This window comes from Pelmatolapia mariae, linkage group LG1 (genome assembly GCF_036321145.2).
Source record: "Pelmatolapia mariae isolate MD_Pm_ZW linkage group LG1, Pm_UMD_F_2, whole genome shotgun sequence".
NCBI lineage: Eukaryota > Metazoa > Chordata > Actinopteri > Cichliformes > Cichlidae > Pelmatolapia > Pelmatolapia mariae.
In genome coordinates this window covers 35,109,240-35,129,434 of record NC_086227.1, presented here as the reverse complement: position 1 = coordinate 35,129,434, position 20,195 = coordinate 35,109,240, and the positions used below count along the sequence as shown (strand labels likewise).

The window sequence follows — 20,195 nt, the reverse complement described above, 5'->3', positions numbered from 1 at the left end:
TACCGCTGTGCTTGCCAACAAGGGCTTTTCCACCAAGTACTAAGCCATGTTTTGCTTGGGGATCTAATACTTAGTCATTATCAGTGACATGCAAATCAACTTTTATGTAATGTGTTTTTTTGGGAGAAGTATTTTTAGTTGATTATCTCTCTTTCTAAAGTTAAACTACCATAAAAATGAGAGCGTGTTTAATTCTTTGCAAGTGAACATAACATAAATTCAGCAGGGGATCACATAATTATTTCCTGCACTGTAGGAAATAAAGCTGATAATCTAAGTTGAGGAGAACATACACCCACTGGTGTTGAGTAAACAGATACACACTCAGTGATATACGTGTTGCTGAACATAAGGCAAGGGGATGCCTCTGGCAGACTTTTGACAGACACTTGAGACGCACACATGCAAATTTGTTAGAGGAAAGATGGCAGATATACATTCCAGCTGCTGTCAAGCTGCCATCAGGGACTCATGCTTTTCTGGTTCAATTTTCTCATAGCCAGGCAGGTGACAAACAATAACAATGAGTTGTTGTGGTCTAATACCTGGAGAAACAACTTCAGCTAACCAGTAGGAAATATTCTTGTGGAAATGATAACCTCTTATGTTATTTAACAACTTGTATTACTGAATGTTCCATGAATATGTTTTGCTTTGCTGTTGATGCCTGAGATTACATCGTCCATAATAATATGACGTCTCCCATCTCCGCCTCTCACCCTACACTTCCCTTTACCTGCTGATAGCATGACAGGTCGTTGGCCGCAGTTGATGACAATACAAAGTGAGAAGCTGCTAAGAGGATTATCAGGTTTTGTCAGAAGCAAAGGGCAGGTAATGCTGTTTTTTTATGTTTAATTGATCATTTAGAGCTTAAGCATGAATGACACATCACAGTATGCATTCTGGGCTTTGTCTTCCCTGTCTTTGTTTCTTCATAAAAGCTGTAAGTTTGCAGTGGTTAACCTGTAAATGATTGGCCAATGACTCACACATACAGGAACAAGCTATTAAAAAACAATGTAGTAGCTGCAGTCGGACCTCCAAAAGATATACAGACAAGCTGTAATGTAAAGCTGCCAGAATAGTCTCCTTCCTCGTGAGAATAGTTGAGGTTTCTTTCGTCATCTTCAGTTAGAGGTCTGAATTTGATAGATGGGGCTTTATTTATAGTTGAAATTATCTTTGTCCACCTCCTTTTATTCTGAGAAGCATTTAAAAAAATCTTGACATGCAATATTAACCTACATCTGTAAACAGTTTTTTCTACTTTTTTTTCTGCAGTGACTCTAATGGCTAGATTGTTTTCATGAGGCTGAATAAGGGAGTGGCAAAATTCTAAATTTACTGGTAATTGCACACCACAAAAAGTATGCCTGCTTTCCGTTCAAAGACTTGTGTGTTGTTAAGGTTTTGTCTTTTGACCTTTCAATTTCCCAAGAGATTCTTTCCTGATAGCAGAGAGACCTGGCCAGTGAAAGTGAGCTCATGACAATCATTTTACAGGCACAACGTTAGCCAGTCAGCACCGACTTTGCATGATTTAATGATTTCTTTTTAATTTTCTTCTTCTTTCTTTTTTCCCTAATGTATTGTTATAATATAATGTTATAATTTTCCTTAAATGAAATAACAGACAGATATCTGAAAATATAAGTCGATAAGTCACGTAGAATATGACATGTAGACAGGACGAGGCAAACAAATAAGTTCTTTGGTGTGTGTGTGTGTGTGTGTGTGTGTGTGTGTGTGTGCCTAACTATGTTTCTGTGCACCTGCTTATAATGTATTGTTAGAATGGGGAGCCAAGAGGGTATGGAAATTAAATCAACACAATAAATGAAACGATGAATAGATAAATGCATGAATGAAGTAAATTAAAGAAGTAAGCAAAATGAACACAAGTCATAAAGGTATTGTTACTACAGTGGTGGAGGGGTGTTTTGCTAGATTTTCTGCTCATAAAGCTCAATAGTTAAGGTAGAAGATGTCCAAAACACAAGCTCTATCTTATGAGGGGAAAGTACAGAGAACAAAAAAATGAGTAACCACATTGCACATGTGCCCTTTTCTCTTTCTAACTGCCTTTACTCTGTAATTACAGCTGTCTTTACAGTAGTAATTGGTTAGAACTGCACCGACAGCCTCACATAAAAGTATGCTAGTCTAGGTCTAGCTGCAAAGATAAAGATAAAGACAAAAGATAATGAGGATGTGGTGTGAGGAATAGAAATTTCTGTGACTGTGGTGACGAATGGATGAGTGAGATATATGGGTTTGTATTGTGAGCAGAAAACAAATGAAAGACAAGCCAAGCCACTAAATTTTAATAATAGGAAAAAGAAAGAATGGTTAGAGATGGTGTAAGAGCTCTGTGTGAAGGCCTACACAGTGGGTTTACCTATACCAGCCTAATGATCCCATCTGTAATCGGATTTCTGCAGAAGAAATCCCAAGAGAGGAAGCAGGAAAAAAACATCAAACGCAACAGAAAAAAGTGTTATGTAGTGATAACCAGACACCGAAACGCACTGCACAAGCAGAGTGAGTTGCACATTTAAAAAACCCCAGAAAGAAAACAAAAACTCCTTTGAATACACAGAAATATTTTCAAGGAGAACAAAAGTGTTGTCATGTTGACTCAAGATAGCGAAGATTACTACTGGACAGCAGAGTTTGAGTAGGAGCTTCCTTGTATGCAAGTTTTCACATTCACCATTCATGCCACTGCACATATTTGTCGTTATGTCTAGAGTAAACATAGATCTCCAAGAATTAACTGTACCTGCAGTATAAAGACTACTAATGGAGTCTCTATTTATTTTATTGTTAATAAGGTGCAAAAAAAAGATGTTCCTGATTAACTAAGTTTTGATATTGCCAATTCTGAAAGTAATCAACAAGGTTAAAGCACCAACCACGTCCATCACTTTTAGTGTTCCCCTGGAAACATGTATGATCCTTCATATTGTGTCTATTTGCATGTGTTTTTGTTAGATGCAGTGCCTTGTCTCTGCACCCATGACTAAAAGAAAACATATTAACATTATTTGTAACTCACAGCATTTGAGTAGACTAAATTTCTGTGTTAAAAAGCTCCTCTTTGTCAACATTATATTGGAGTGTACACGTGAGTTTGCATTATTAATTGCAGTTGTTCTAGCTTCCTCCTCTGTTATGTAGTTGCTGCAGGTTGTTTAATTTCTGGGTCACCATTATAAGCATATTTTATGGTACTAAAGGCATCTGATAGAAAAGCACTAATGTGTGTATATCTAAATATCCTTATTCCTTCTTTGGTCTTTTATTCCCTTCTTAAGTAAAATATGCCAGTTTATATATGATCCTTATCATGCCCATCATTGTCTTTACGGAATATTTGACATTAAAGATCACCACCAAATGTTTATAGAAATGATTACAATAATTCACTGTGCATTTTGTTCTTTAATGTGTTTTAATCCTTGTGATTATTTGTACAGTTGCTGCCCTGTTCCTGTAGTTGATGAAATGTATTAAATGCAGTTTGAGCTTAGCTACAGATATGTTTCAATGACTGACTTCTCTCATTTTCTCTTTTCACAATAGCTGCCAGTGATGTCCAAATCTTAGACACAGACTGAACCTTGCATCCATCATGGAGAAGAAGCCAGGCATGATGCAGCATCTCCGGCAGAAGATGTTGCCACACTTCAAGCGGGGCAAAGAACCCTTAAACAAGTTGGCTGTCCAGCTTGATCACAATCGGATGAGCTCCTCCGTTCCTGACGTAAGGAACGTGAAGCAGGATTACCCCCACGTCTCCTCCAGAGTGCCTTTTCAGCAGTACAACAGTCCCAGTTATAGCGATCCTTCCACACCGCTTGTCAGGCCTCCTACAGGTCCTGTAGGAGGTGGGAGGAGTGTAAACCTTAGAGCAGGTAGTGGAAGACTAGGGAGGAGTGAAAACAGACTGAGCGTGCCTACAAACTGCAAAAACCGTTCTTCTTCCCAGGAATCATTCAACAGTCTTTGTGGAGAAGAGACATCTTCCCGGGAGACATACCAACCTGGACGAGGCATGGAGCCCGAGGAACTTGCACTACCAGAGATGATGACTGTTTACACTCCAGACAGTGCGGCTGTGGATGATTCCCTGGACAGCTCGCAGGTAAAGAAAATACTTTTGAAATAACCTAGCAGATTGGGCATCTCCACATACGGAATATTCATATAATGTTTCATATAAAGATTGAACCTTCTGGGACACTAGCACTGACGACTTGCATTTTTATTTTAAATATTAACTCATATTTTGACTTAGTAGTTCCTGTTATATCTAATACTTTGGCACCAAAATTAACTGACAAGTCAGCATTTTTTTTCCTCTGCAACACACAGTAAAAAAAACATGTTGTACATTGGCGGGGTTGAGGTATCAGGTGTATTTACTCTTGACTTGCAAAGTTTAACTTGGAAGAGCTGGATATGGTTGCAAATCGAGGTCCATCCAAAATCAATAGTCTACAGTAGAACTGTGCAAACACTGCTTCTGGTGGATTAACGTCTTTGTTAAAATGACAAGGATGTAGGCTGTGAGTGCCAAACAGAGTCACATTTAAAACTATTGTTTGTTGTTTTGTTTTTTTTCTTTCTTGAAGTTAAGAGACAAGATCGATTAGATTTAACCAATTATTTTAGGATGGCATCTCTTCAAAACCCCGGAGGTTATATTAGACACAGCAGGCTTTATAAATTGTCTTCCACATTAAACGTTTTTGTTTGCTTGCTTTTTAGTACAAATTTTTAAACCTTTGTGAAGAATCAATCTCTTGGGACAAGTGTAAATAAGTGTATTTTGTGGTATGAACTACGCATCTTGCTACACGTTCCTGTTTATTGCTCCAATGATTTCATATTAAAGAGATTTGCCATAATTGATAGAAGTTAAATTTGTTCAAGTTATAAATCTTTCTCAGACTGAGACCTTTACACACTGCGTAAAATCTAAGCGAATATTTTGTGTGTTCATTTTAAAATATTTTTTGAACTTGGACTCATTTACACCAACCGTGTAGTTTCACAGGGCAAAATTGGCACACCAGTACCGAATACACAATTTTATCCCAGCTAAACTCCGGGTCAGTGGTCTCCTTGCAATGACTTTTGTGCCTCCTCAGATGTGGTCTCAACTCTACCAACAAGACCTCAAACTGATATCCTGAAATATGTATGAAAGCATTGGAAACCCTGAAATTCTCCTTGCTGTTGCCTTCTTGTGAGAATCGCCTGCTCAAAACAAACATACACCATAATCCGGTCTTGTGATGATGTGATGAATCCTGCTTCCGGGCCCAAACTACTCTGCATTTAAGAAGGCTGTTGTGTTTTTAACATGTTTTAATGCTTTGCATCTTGTTCTATTAAATCTCAACAAGCCCCTAAAAACAGTCAGTGATAACTGTTGGCATCTGGGTTTTTATTACCGCTAATCATTTTAAAGCTCAGTTTTTAAAACCTTACGCTGTAACTACAGCCCAGGCAGTATATTAATGACTAACCTCATATTGTGGATGGATTATCTCAGTTGTTCTCCTGACTGTAGTTTGGTCCGTTTACATCCTGCCATGCAATTGCATTTGTTCCTAACCACCAGGAACCCTCACGTTAACTTTTATCAAGTGGAAAAACGTTAGCATTCATCCTCCAGCTTCACTGTTTATATTATGCTAACGTAGCTGTGTCGCTAGTAATCACATTATATACCAGCTAGCCAAACTTCAGTAACCCTACAAAACCTCACTGCTGTTTACTTTCCTGGCTTAATTTATGTCGGAAGTAATAACAGAGCTGTACGTCTTAATTTGTTTCAGAAATCCCTCAGTCAGAATATGGTATATTATATTAGATGGAAACTAGCGAGCTAACTCCCTGCTAACTTCTAACTCTGTTAAATTTCATAAATTATGTTTTCATGGATGCCTGGATGTTAAACTTAATTTTAACACCTGGTAGAGCAGCAACACTGATCATTTTATTACAGATGAAAAAATTTAGACAGTTATTCAACTCTCAGTGATGCTGCAGTGATCGTTTGACTTGGGGACCTGCAGCATAGTTTGGGCCCAAACACAGCTAATGACGTCAGACCTAAAGACCAGATACCCCCTCCACCAACCTTTACACCTGGCACATTGCAGTCAAGTACTGTTGTACTGGCAACCGACAAACGTGTGACAAACATGTAAGTTGTCACACTACAGAACACTTCTGCACTGAGTCTTTGCTCCACAGCATCCAGTGCTTTGCATTGCATTGCACTTCTAGATGTAAGGCTTGGATGCAGCTGCTTGGCCATGGAAACTTATTCCATAAAGCTCTCTGTGCAGTGTTCTTGAGCTAATCTGAAGGCCACATGAGGTTTGGAGGTCTGTAGCGATAGACTCTGCAGAAAGTTGGCACAGTGTGTTCCTCAACATTTGCTGACCCGGCTCTGAGATTTTATGTAGTCTACCAGTTTGTGGCTGAAATGCTGTTGTTCCCAGGCACTTCCACTTTGTTATAATACCACCAACTGAAGTGAATGATTTTAATGATTTGGATTGATGTTAGTTAATATATATTACTGTAGCTTTATTATGTGTTTTATCTCAGATGTGTAATTATAATCAGGATAAACACTACAGAAGGAGACTATTGGCTGTTTTTATTGCCAATTAAAAATGTCACTTATACATCTGGCACCTGGTGTCAGATAGAATCAGTTGTAAACCTCATCTCCTTCCTCATTCCATTCTCTGTTAAAATGACCCGGAGGTGGATTTTTGATCTACTTCTCTCAAGTACAGCTGCTACTCACATTTCTAGCATAACAGTGATCTGTAAATAACATTGTATGTATTGAAGATAACCCTTTACAGCAAAATGAACATGTCAGGCTTTGCATTCTTCTTGTAATCAAGGGCAGGCTTTGTTTGTCAGATCATGGTTAGAATGACTTTCGACAGGTTTTGTGTAGATTGCATGCTTTAGTGACATGATGCACAAATGCAAGCTGACTTGAAATTCAAAAAGTTTAATTTTCATTTAAACAATAACATTGGGCGTAGCCTTGGCTTTATTTTCTTTGTCATGCAAAGTGGACACCAATGTGCAAGCAGATTAATGCTGTAGTTCTTGTTGACATGCAGAGGACAACCCAGACAACTAGGAAGTCATAGCCTCTTTTCACAGCTTTGACAGGCGTGTTTGCTACACAAGCTAAATGAATGACTCTTGTAGAAGTAATAATAAAAAGAAGTTGCAGTTTGGTATGGTAATCTTTGAATAATGTTTTATTAACATGTTGTGAAACTTTTAAGTAAGTAACAGGAAATGACCTAAAAAATCATCACCCATTAAAATGTTTCAGCTTCCTGTTGGTGTTGTAGTAACATATCAGTGTTGTGTTTTGTTTTTTGTTTTTTATAGATGCTCTTTATATTTATCTGATTAACTGAGGTGATATTTGTAGTTTCCTCCAGTGGGATTTTGATTTCGAATCTTTACGCTTTGTAGTTTGCAGCACAGGATGCTGATTTTTAGAACCTGACCATTTTCTCAGCAGGCAGATATTATCTGCTGATATTAGCCATTTGGTGGTCTGTTGTGTGAAGAATTTATAATAACTGATTATTAACTGATTAATTCAAGATGGAATTAATTGAGATGGAAGAAACACCCTTCAACTACATTATGAGAGTGGCTGTTGCATAGTTTGTCCATCAGAGGGTGCTCTGCAGCCTCCCTTTTTGCAACACCTGGTTGATAGACCACAACAAAACAACTGGCTGATTGAGATCTGAGTCAGGTGTAAGCGTAAATGAATAACAGCACATAAGAAACATTAAGAAATTTGTGCTTTTTTGTGTTTAAACCTCAACTGGCTTTACATTTTGATTGCTATTAAGCATTCAAGGCTAATGCAGCCTTGAATGCTGATTAAGCGCAAGCTGATACGTGCTGATATTAGCATATTACAAAGCCCATATTTCAACTAGCACATTTATTTCTATGTCTGCTGGTTATAAATGGATTTGCATTAAGTTTTACCAGAGGTGGGTTTTGCCGCAACCTGGATATGATCAACAGCTAAGGTCTACCTGTATCAGGATCAGGATCTGATGTAAGAAAACTGATATAAGAAAAATAGAAGAAATGAGAGACCAGCTGTCTTTCTTAGTCATCTTATTTTTGTCTTCACTGAGGTTTCAGATCAGTCAAAAAAACTGTTTTGAATTTGGTGAAAGCAACAATGCACAGTGTGAAAACTAACAGTTTGTTTTCTCAGGGCCCCCAGGGTGGTTTTAAAACCACATCAAAGAATATCAAGAATAGTAAAGTGCTTTTTATTTTAATTCTTGTCATCTCGCATTGTGTAACTGTTGTTGTCAACTGAACACTTCCTCATAGCTGTATAAATAGTCTTACAAAAAAACTCTGGGAGATTATCTTTAATTGTATAGAAACTATAATGAATACGTCTGAATACAGCAATCTATATTTGAATTCATAAAGAAAGGAGTGGTATGTATGGCAAAATACCTTATGTTAGGTAAACACTTACAGTGTTTGCAGTTACTCTGAAACCCAAAGAATAGAAGCAAATTAGGGAAAAAAGTGGAAATTGCCTAGTAGATGTTTTTTGGGTTACCTCTGTTCAGTCCCCAGGACACAGGAATTTTTAATAAATGCTCAGAGGATTTGTGCTGGTGGTAGAAATACCAAGGAGAGGGCAGTTCTGAGCCTTTAGCTTTAGCTGAGTGAAGCTTTTTCATCAACAGGAATTTTACATGTTTTGAAAGTCTTTGTCATATGTCACATGGTTTAAAACAATATTTATCTTTGTCTCTGCAGTATGATAACGATTACAGCGGTCACATAAAGGAAGGGGACCACCAAAATGTAAGTGCTACTGTCTAATTTGTAGTTTGTAAGATGATTTTTGTTGTTGACTGGTTAATATGCAAATCAGCTTTAGCCACGACATCAGAAAAGGGTTGCGTCTGACAGTTTTATCCTAAGTTGCATCTTTGTGGTTGAAGAATTTTGCAACACATTGTCCCTTTCATGTGTCTATGCTGGTGGTTTTCAGTATTATGCCATGCCAACAGCAGTGTGGGTCTTTGACCGACGCGTGCTTATATCAAGGTTTAATTCCAGATTATTGTGCTCTGTTTAGAATGAGATTGAACAGTAGGCTATTTGTGGTTCAGCATCCAGTGTGTGTTGTCCATCTTTTGTAGCCGGTCAGGGTTAGGAAGCTGGGCTGGGGTGATTCCAGGGTACTGGGGTTTATTCGGTGAAAGATACATGGCTTGCTGGAGAGGCTTAATAGTGATTAAATAATCCACTGCCTAGACGAGAAGCATAAAACTGCACAGAATACAATCTCTTAAAACCTGTAAGTGACTATACTTTGTTTTGTTTTTTTGTTTTTTTAATTAGAGTTGTATAAATGTGGCGAAAATAATACAACCCAAACAGTAAAGAATTAGGAAAGCTGTATTCGAGTCTCGTCAAATTCACGTGAACAACAGTCTGACTTGAAATCAGTGCATGAAAGTAAAATGAAAGAAGTCCTGTGATCATTTTGTTGTTAAAGATTAAAAATTCAAACATTTCCAAGTTATTCTTCACATAAATAGGGGTGGAGCTATTATACTGTGGTTAATAGCATTACTGGTAATAAATTTGAAGTTTAAATATTAATGGTGCAGCGACCCATAATAAAGGCAAAAAACTGTTTCTGATCAGATACTTCCTGATTAAAAAGCTGCCCAGTTTGTGCGGAAGTAGATGGGGCACTTTGGTAATACTACTAGTAGTAAAGTAATAATCTTGTTTTTCTGTTCAGTATGAGATGGACAATGAGGCTGTGAACATGTCTGAGAGTGCCAGAGATTCCCAGAGGTCCTACCTGCTCACCGTTAACTTAAAGGAAGGACACAACTTGGTCATCAGGGACCGCTGTGGTAAGGAGCTCATATCAGCACTACTACAACTCAGCTTTTTGTTCCAGATTATTGTGTATTGCATGCTAAAATGGCTTCAGTGATGTACAGCAACACTAGCATTAAAATACACAGTCTGAGAAAAACAGAAGATCAACAGGCACCGCTGTGATGCTGATTATCATCCAGGAAACAGGATCAGTGCAGAAGCAAGTAATACTTCAGCACAGTGGAAAATGAGAAGTGTGGCAGTGGAATCCTATTCAACTGATAAAACAAAATCCCTTTACCCTCCCACCCGAGGATCATTGTCTGACTAGAGCTTCATCATTTTAACTTCCCCAAATTTTCCTCTGCATATGATTACCTTACTTGAAAGTTCAATGCGCTCTAAAAGCAAAGATGCAGTTACCTGTTGGTGTATGTTTATACCTTAGAGCTACACGCCTACTTCTTTTTTTTCTGAAACTGTGGCTTAATTCTGACTAGATCTTACAATGTCATCATGCATCACGTATTTTCTTGTGTATGCCTGTGCCAATGAGTAAGTGTTACTATTGTTATTGCTTTGTCGTCTTCTCATACTGAGAAACGTATCTGAGTTGACTTGCTAAATCTCTTAAACTTTATGAATTATAATTCCCGTAAGCGTGGACAGATGCTTGAGCCTACAAAAGGGAAAAAAACCAAAAACGAAACCCTCCGCCATTCCTCATAGTCGCTTTTTTTCCCCCTGTATGTGTCAGTGTTGACTCGTGTGTTTGGCCTTGACTTGATAAGGACAACCAGGAATGTCTGTTTTGATTACACGCAGTGTTATTGACTCCAGGGACACGAAAGACAGCTGAGTGTCAGGTTAGCTGTGAAGCTCTTGTAGCAACACGAGCAGGATTCCTTGCAGCGGTTTAGAACCTGTCTGAGCCACACCCAGCATTCAATACAGAAAGCCTTTCACTCTTGGATTATATTTTCCTCTTGAGTGTGCCTGCATGTTGACACAACCAGACTGTTGGTAAAGATAAGATGGAAAATAAAGAGGATGATCAAGAGGCAAGCGGATTTGGTTTCACCACATTGTTAAGACCACATGGTGCAACAAGCTTTTATTTTTTTCTTTTTGATCAGATTATACATGCAGCAGTCGTAGCATGCGGTGGCAGCTGTTTTGCTAATGACTTGTTGTTTGAAGGGTCTATAAAGCCTATTCTAATAGCAACACCATAAAGAATCGGGCAAGCTCATGTAGTGTAATGAAGCAGAGCAGTCTAAGCTCCTCGTGAAATTTAAGCTATGATCACAGCTGTGTTTGGTAGACTGCTGCCCTCACCTGGTTGATTGAGAGACTATTCAAAAGATACACCTCCTACTTCCTTTAGTCTGAAGTGAAAATGATACAGAACAGCAACAGAAAGTGAGATTTAGAAGTTTCAAAAGTGACTCCATGTGGAATTTGTAGTGTTAATCTTTGGGCCTGCCTATATATGTTAGAGTGTTTAAAAGAAACTCGCACAAAACCTGCAAAAGTGATGTTTTCAGTTGCAGTTAGTTTTCACACAGGAAGCTGAAATGTGATTGGCTATTGTTTCAGGAAGTTGTGGTTACATCGGTTGGGACCACATCCTCCATACAAAAATGAGAGATCACACAGAGCAGGTCAGACCTTCTACGTAATAGTGCAAACCGGTACATTTACATAGAAGTTGAAAAACAATAGCGACAGTGTTAATTAGAAGTATGCAAATGTCAAGTTTTCAAGTATTTATTAAAGACAGTCATGATGACAACGCTGCTTTTGAAAGATGGAAAAGAGAAGTAGCTATAATCATGCTTTGTGTTCTGAAATAACATGTCCTACAACTCACATTATAATGTTACTAAGTAAGATCGTGTCATTTTAGTTTATTAAACATTATGGACTTTATTTCACTCAGAGGTAACAGCTGTGGCATAGGCTACATGGCCTGCAGCATGTTTAATATTCACAAGGAAAAAGTAATTTTATATTCTGGGGCTACATAGCAGGATTTGGGTTTATCCAGGTAACTTCTTATTTAGGCGTGTTGCCATGCTAACCTAGGCTGCAGACCTAACATACACGGAGCAGGTTAGGTTCAAGATCAAAGATCATTAAGGGAAAAAATCCCCAGTTACTGACCAGTTCTCTGAAAATAGTGTCACCGTTCCTGGAAAATCAGTCAGGCTCGTATGTGCAGATATCAGGAGGGTCTTTTTTTTCTTTATCTTTACTTTTGTGAGGATTATTAATAAAAAGAATTTTAGATGAATTATAGTTTTGTGATAGTCATAAGTCTGTTAACTTCCACAGTCAGCATTCTTTGCTTGCTTTTCTTCCTGCCTTCAAATAGGTTAAACTTTATTGATTTGGTTGGCATTTTTCAGTCTTATTGACCAAAACAAGTACTCACACAGTTCTCACATACTTATACAGAGATTTTAATACTAAATTACTATAGAGTGCTTTTGCTCTCACATTGCAGATTTCTCTGCAGCACATGTGTTGCTTTCAGTCTGTATTATGTGTTTAAGATCTCCGTATATGTCTGGGGTCATAATTTTGTGCTCCTTTGTAAAATCAGCCACTCTGCTAACAGTGCATGATTCCACCCCTTTGTGTGAATGTTCTCATAGCCTGACTGGGAAACCCTGGGTTAATTTGGTGTGTTATTAAAAGCTATGTGTGACTAAGCCGATGGCTGATTTTAGTTTAAGTGAATCAAGATAATGAATAAATACCCTACTTATATCTGTCTTGCTTCATATTACAGGGCCCTGATGATGTCATTCCAAAAAGTATGTTTGTTTGTTTATTTGTTTGTTTGTTTTCTATTTACTGGTTTGCAATATTCATTCTCAGGTACCAGCGACCCCTACGTCAAATTCAAATTGGATGGAAAAACATTCTACAAAAGTAAAGTGGTTTATAAAAACCTCAACCCTGTATGGAATGAGTCCTTCACTTTGCCCATTAAGGATCTGAATCAGAAGCTTTACATCAAGGTAACTTTTTTTTTTTAATGGTCAGTTTAATAATTGTCATGTCAGCAGTGTGGGAAATAATGAATGTGAAAGTTTTAATGAGCAACTTTAACAGTGAGAGTCATTGTCTGCTGTGGAAATGTCCATGTCAGTGCATGTTTTCTGTCCTTCGTTATGTAGTTAGGATGACATTTTCTTTGTCAAAGTGTTATTAAAATCAATGTATGATTAGTGTCTGTGCACCTTTCTAAATCCAACAAAACGGCTGGTATCACTCTGTATGAGTTTTCAAGGATACTGCTGTAGGACAGTCAGCACAGTTCTCCTTACACGAACTGTCTTGTGTTAACAGACTGTTGATTTTTGATATACAGGTGTATGACCGTGACCTTACAACTGATGACTTTATGGGCGCTGCAAGTGTCCTTCTGAGTGATCTGGAGATGGACAAGTGAGTATGGTGATGTGGAAGTGCTTGAAGCAGCTGGACAGAGCTCTGTTGAGGTGTAGCATGTAAATTATAGTGATCCTGGAATAATAAAATTGGAAAAATAATATTGAACACATCACCAGTTTTCTCAGTGAATATATTTCTAAAGGTACTATGCAATGAAATTCTCACTAGATGTTGGCAAAAATGCATCTAATCCACACAAGCAAAGAAATCAAACCATAGATGTCCATAAATGATGTGTTTTTAATGAGAAATGACACAGGGAAAAAGTATTGAACACCTGAAGGAGGCATGGAAAGTCGTGACACCAGCTCAAAAACCTTTGCAACCTTGTTTTGCGAAACATACTGATGGGATTGATTGCAAAAGAATTTGTAAACTACCGAAGGTTCCAATGAGCACAGTTGGGACCATAATGCGGAAGTGCAAAGAACATCATTTCACCATAAACTGTGGCCATTATGGTGAAATGATGCTGCCAGCAAGATTTCATACAGAAGTGAAAATAAATATCAGAAGAGTTGTTCAAGAGCCAAGGAGCACTTGTGGAGAGCTGCAGAAAGACTTCAAATCAACAGGTACAATTGAAAGAAAACTATAAGTAACCACCATGACCTGTATGCACGCTCATTACCTCCATTTCTGAAGAAAACATATGTTGAAGCATGTTTAAAGTTTACTGATCAACATTTAGACAAGGCTGTAAACATACCAGCAGTAAAGTTTGAAGGTGAGAACATCATGGTGTGGGGCTGTTTTCAGCATACGGCACTGGAACGCTTCATGTAATTGAAGGAAGGATGAATGGAAAAATGTACAGAAACATTCTTAATTAAAAATCTGTTAAATCTACCAGGATGATGAAGAAGAAATGAGGGTGAACGTTTCAGCAAGACAATGATCCCAAACGCACAGACATGGAAACTTTCAGTTGGTTTCAGAGAAAGAAAATACAGCTGCAAGAATGGCCCTGCCAGTCTCCTGACCTGAATCCAACTGAAAATTTGTTGAAAGAACTAAAGCTCAAAGTTTACAGAAGGGGCCCAGAGAACCTTCAGGATTTGAAGGCTGTTTGTGTGGATGAATGAGCCAAAATCACATCTGAGGATGGATGTAACTAGTTTCTCCATACAGGAGGCGTCTTAAAGCTGTCGTCACCAACAAAGGCTTTTGTTTAAAGTCTTAAATAAATTTCAGGTTATTGAGAATCTGTTGAGAATTTCATTTCAATAGCACCTTTAGAAAGATATCTACTTATAAAATTGGTGACGTGTTCAATACTTACTTTACTTCAGTATGTGAAATAAACTATTTCCAGGCACTGCATTGGCTCAACCCATTTATGGGTTTGGCAACGCAGCTGCATTTAGCTTATGAGTGTTGAACTTTACTTTCAAAGCATTTGCCCATTAATTATTAACATTGCAGTGGCTGCTTTTACTGTAGAATTTATTTTTAGAATGTGTAGTGTGTCTGTAATGTGGGAACAGTTTGGGATTATAGTGTGGGTGCTTTTCCACATTTCTACACTCCTCTTTGAACCTGAAATAAATTACCTTAATGAAAGTAACCACCAAGAAATTGTCACCAAGTTATCAAATGCCTCGTTATTCTCTCTAGCTCAGTTCTATACCAGTTTGTGCACACACAACCACTCCCACTTATGTTTATGGCCTTACAGTGAGTAACTGAGTCCAGGTGCATCTAAGACAAAGCTGCAATGAGTTCAGCCTGTGCCCTCGTGTAGCTCGGCTTGCCAGTACAAGTGTTAATTTGACCTGAGACCTTTGCGTTACCCCAGTGTTAATTAAACACCTCTCTTGTCCTTTGTCAGCAATTTAAACATGAAGAAGTAAAATTAATTGTATTGTTGTGGTATCATATTGCTCTAAGCCTTAGTATTTAATGCAGTTGTGCTCTGCATATCTTTTAAACATAATTTTTGACAATTATTGACAATTATTGCATAGAATACATTTTCTCTAGTTCATCTCCTCAGTGATCTGATGCTTATATTTTTACATCCTGTGGTGCTTGTTCTGAATAATTTCAAAGGCATGCTCGATGGCACATGACTGCCCATCTCTCATCAAGAACCCGCTTTGTTTTCAGGGTCAATGAGATGTCTTTGCGCCTGGATGATCCAAACAGCCTGGAGGAGGACATGGGCGTCGTATTGGTGGACTTGAGTCTGTCACTCAGAAATGGAGACAGCAAAAGAAGCAATGTATATCAAGCTCCCTCATGTATTTGCTCCATGCTTTCAAGCAGAAGGCAGACTTGTCGTGCATTGCATTTATCATATGTCTGTGTTTGTGTCTCTGTTTCTGTGTAAAGCCTACTAACTAGTGTCATTTTGTTTTGCACCTAAAATGCATGCTCCTGGCGGCAGAAATGGCACCAAAAACGAACACGAAGTAGTAGGGTAAGGCATGGTGGCTGGAACACATAGGAAAGACTTTATGGACCCTTCATTCTAATCAGTATTATACAGATATCTGCCAAATATAAAAAGGAGAAAAACAAATGAGGCCCATTGGTCTGATGAATTTTTTTTACACCATGTTCAGGTTTCATGATTTTTTTCTAATTCAGCTCAAATTGGTAACAAAAGGTAATGTAAAAAAAATTCTGACAGTAGATCCTTTAGTTTTGGCAGTTACCTGTGCCTCACTTGATTCCACAAGAGGGCAGCAAATCATTTTATTTCACAAATCAGGGTGCAGTATCTTGAAGAAATTTAACAGATGTACTCAGTGGTTTGAAGACTAAACTCTTTCAGTAGTTATTAGTCAGTGTTTCCTTAATTAACTGACTGGACATATTCCTATTTGGTACTAACCTATATACAAATCAGGGTAAATTAATTGTTTCAATATATTCAGTGATAATTATAAAAGGATCCCAAATACAGAAGATTCCTGATCCCAGTTAACTTGATAGCAGCAGACCAGCTAAAATGAATATAGAGTTTGAGTGAAAGCGACAATGTACAATGTACAACATATGCATTCAAAATTAAATAAACCGAAATTCTTATTTTTAGCCCAGACCTGACAGGCTATAGTGGAAGTCCCATAACAAGGTCACACTTATTATGGCACCTTATTATCCTATGATGATAACCATAGGATTGTTCCAAGTAAAAAAAAAAAAAAAAATCCTGTGATCACCTTTGACCATTATCATAAAAAAAGCAGAGATGCTTACCAGCATTTCCCAGTAACAAGTCCGACTGTTGTGTTCTGCCTGCTCACTGATGAGGTATTTGACTCACAGAGTTAAGTTGGGGAATGCATGCTTTTTTTTTTTTTTTTTTTTGTCTGCCTCGCTATTGTCTGCAGGTCCATTCTATGTACTGCATGAAGCAATGCTACGCAAGATTAGACAGTTATACATGTGGCAACATTGCACATTCTCAGGATTAGTTAGAAAAGCTTTTGACTGTGTCTGCATGCCTATAAGTTTGAAGTTGTTTTCATTGTTGAACAGATGTACCTACTGTGTGCATGTGCTTCAAATTCTTCTTGTAGTCTGCCAACTGCATGCTGTGCAGCTGTTAATTAAAAAAGCGTTTTCTGCATGTGTCATTACAAAGTTGGCTTGATCTGTAGTGATTGAATCTGGCTTAAAGTTATCTCAGGGGTACACTTTGTCTCTATATAAACTCAACTAATTATCTTAAAACATGATTCCAATTATACGTGGAGGCTTTACCTAATCTCTGAGAATGTTTCATTTTCTTATTGTTTCATTTACCTGTCTTCCATGGACAATTGTTATAATGTCTCAAACATGGTGGTGTTGGAACTGCAGGAAACTGAATTTTGATTTTTTTTAAATATAATTTTTTTTGTATCCTTAAAAAAAAGCTGAAATTGAATGTATTTATTTATTTTTTAAATTTAAAGCATTACCTCTCATTCCTCTCATTTAATTTTTTTTTGTATCCCTACTTTTGCAGGCTGGAAAGAATTCTCAGCCTATTAGTTTGTCAGAAGAGCTGAAGAAGAGTCAGCTGTGGACATCTGTTTTGTTGGTGACTCTGGTTGAGGGTAAGAAGCTGCCGGTGGACAGTCAGGCAGGTCAGTTCTCCGTTCTCTTCAAACTGGGAGAGCAGCGATACAAAAGCAAGGTATATACCTCAACAGAAGACTGTTGCTCTTAATTTTTTCCTCTTCCTAATGTGTCTTTGTGATTCCTAATCCTGTTCCTTTTTCCCTTTTGTAATTTAAAGTGTGTAGATGTTTTATGTTAGCCTAACCTCAACTGATTTCCAGTATTCACAGTGACTTATATTGTATTTATTCATTTATTTAGTTGTTGTTCTCTTCATTTTGCTCTTTTTTGGGGGGTGAGTATTCCACGTTATTCTCGATAGGTGTGCCTGTAGAACTAAAAGAAAATAAATCAATCTGATGTTAGTTTCAGGTAACACTCCAACTGTTATATATTGCTCTTTGCTCTGGATAAAATGCCCCCTGATGATGACACGAGTTACTTTGGCTTGGACACTTTCTTATTTCTTAATTTAAAACCCAGAATATCAAATGAAATTTGAAAAGTGAATTTTCAAGCTAAATAATGCTAACAAGCTGCATTATTTGTACTTAAATTTAAGTCTATTCTGTTTTCAACTTAAGGAAATCATTTGCTCAAATAATCATTTAAAATATGACTAGATGTGGATGTTAAGCCTTAGTAATCTTTTTCTGAAAGATACATGGGGTTAGTTATTCTTTGTTCTTGTTTGAAGATACATTTTAAGCTGATATGAAATCTATAGGATTATTAGGCCCAAATCACTTTAAAGTGCTTTTATTAAAATATACATTTGCAGAAGGGCCACATGAGGTTAATGCCATTGCACTGAAAATAGACTTTCAAAAGTCATAAAAAAAATCCAAATATTGATGTAATAGCTGAATCTGTAAACAGATTTGCATTTCAAATTGATTTATAGTTTATGGTGTATAGTCCAGAAGATTTTATATTTTTCAAAGGTCTTAGGCTCTTTAACAAATAAAAACATTTGTCTTAGTGTTATTTTATATCTTGTGTGTCTAGTGATGAACAGAATTATCACATTTTAATTTTCCCAACATTCCTGTTAAATAAAATGCTGGCAGACTAGTTTTCACTTATAAAATCTAGAAACATTTGTACACATAAATCCCACTGCATGATTAAACAATCACCTAAAGGCGATTCTTATGAATAGCAGCGTAAATGTGGGATGAACTAAAGTCATTACCGGCAGAGGCAGGGTAAAACAGGGTGAGTGACAGCACAACTAAAAAGATGACATTGCTAGAATCTAAAAACATCACACATTTGCATTAGTGCAAAATCCAAGTGACAGGTCAGTTATCTTCTGCCATTAAGATATTTCAAAGTTATTTTTTCACATTGTTGATGCTGTTATGCAGAAGCAAAAAGACCCAGGCAATACTGAGGGCTAGTTTCCAGCAGTGCCAGGAAAAGAGCAAAAAAATGATCAGGGGGGTCTTGTTAAACCCATTTGCAGACTAGAAAGTACTTGTCAGAAGTAAGTGTTGATGGAAAACTTTCTTTGGTTCAATGTATGAGCAAAGGCTAGCAAATTGGGAATGTACAGAAAAACAAGGACCGGGGAGAAAAGAAGGTAACAAATGTTCCAAACCTGGAGCATTTGGGAGGGAGTTGCCTTTGGAGAAAGGTCGGCGATGGCTCTGAGTGTCTGCAGGCAATAGAGATGCATGGCAGAGGTTCTTATAGGTTTGATTTTCCACAGATGGGTCTGAGGACTTGGTTGTTAATAGTGGTCTCCTCAGTCCTAGCAAGTACAGACAGAATTTTATCCATGACTGAATACCATCAAGGAGACTTTTGATTGGTCCAGAATTTGTTGTGCAGCATGACTGTGAGCGCAAATATACAGCCAGAGTCAGAATCATCTTCAGCCACAAAAACACGGAGTCCTGAAACAGATGGTGTGCCCCCCTGATCTCACAGTCGTCTGGGATTATTGTACATGGAAAAACAAATGAGACAGTCTACATTTCTTTTGTTTGCTGCACTTTACGTAAGTGAGGGTAACTAATAAATAATTATTGTTCAAAGTAACCTCACTTTACAAAACTTAGTATTTCATTGAGCATTTTTGGTTTCCATTAACTGATACTGGGTTTATGAGGCAATACAAAGATGCCTTTGGTAGCGCAAATGTTAAGCCTAACCCTATAATCTTTCATGTGACCATAGATCACATGGGGAAAAAAAACAAAGCCATGAAAAAAGAAAGGGATCTAAAATGGTTTTGCAGCGTGTAATATGGCATGGCCAGTGTCTGCTGCATCATCCAGCTCTCCTGGCAGCTGGATGATGTCTGGCGCTGATGCTCACTTTTATGCGCTGTTGGCTGCGTACTGTCATTGATGGTTATTTCACGATCGTGCAACATCATGCATTACACATCAAAGCAGCGTGATAACGAGCAGCATTGCTGATTTTCTTTTCCTTGTCTTATATCCAGGTGCAAAGTGACGGTAATTATCTGTTCTCCTATCCGTCTCCTAATGTGAGATGGAAATTTCTGATGTGTCTATCAGAAGCTGCTAAACCCCCAAAATAGTCTGTTTAGAAAAAAAAAAACAATTAAAGTTAACATCTGGACATGATGCAGATACTTTTCTGAATTTTAAATAAAGGGCCAGCTGGAAATCTACAAACACGTCAGTCAAGTCTGTGTTTTGAAGACTTTGCAAATACGCTGACTTTGACAGCATTTAGAC

At 37.7% G+C, this 20,195-nt stretch overlaps 1 protein-coding gene across 5 annotated transcripts in view; it reads left to right on the top strand.

Annotated features, from left to right (window-relative positions):
• LOC134631543 (multiple C2 and transmembrane domain-containing protein 2-like) overlaps window positions 1–20,195 on the top strand; it is a 47,784-nt gene that overhangs the window by 5,683 nt on the left and 21,906 nt on the right. For 3 of the 5 annotated variants that reach the window (XR_010094413.1, XM_063479997.1, XM_063479974.1), the window contains exons 2-9: window positions 3,589–4,150; window positions 8,875–8,922; window positions 9,875–9,992; window positions 12,847–12,989; window positions 13,343–13,419; window positions 15,535–15,649; window positions 15,815–15,847; window positions 17,387–17,557. Coding sequence is in view for 4 of the 5 variants with exons in the window: in XM_063479997.1 (XP_063336067.1) it covers window positions 3,638–4,150; window positions 8,875–8,922; window positions 9,875–9,992; window positions 12,847–12,989; window positions 13,343–13,419; window positions 15,535–15,649; window positions 15,815–15,847; window positions 17,387–17,557 (1,218 nt within the window). In the remaining variant the exon portion in view is untranslated. Of the gene's footprint in view, window positions 1–746; window positions 835–3,588; window positions 4,151–8,874; window positions 8,923–9,874; window positions 9,993–12,846; window positions 12,990–13,342; window positions 13,420–15,534; window positions 15,650–15,814; window positions 15,848–17,386; window positions 17,558–20,195 lie in introns of all 5 variants that reach the window. The other 2 variants (XM_063479982.1, XM_063480006.1) reach the window with 2 other exon arrangements.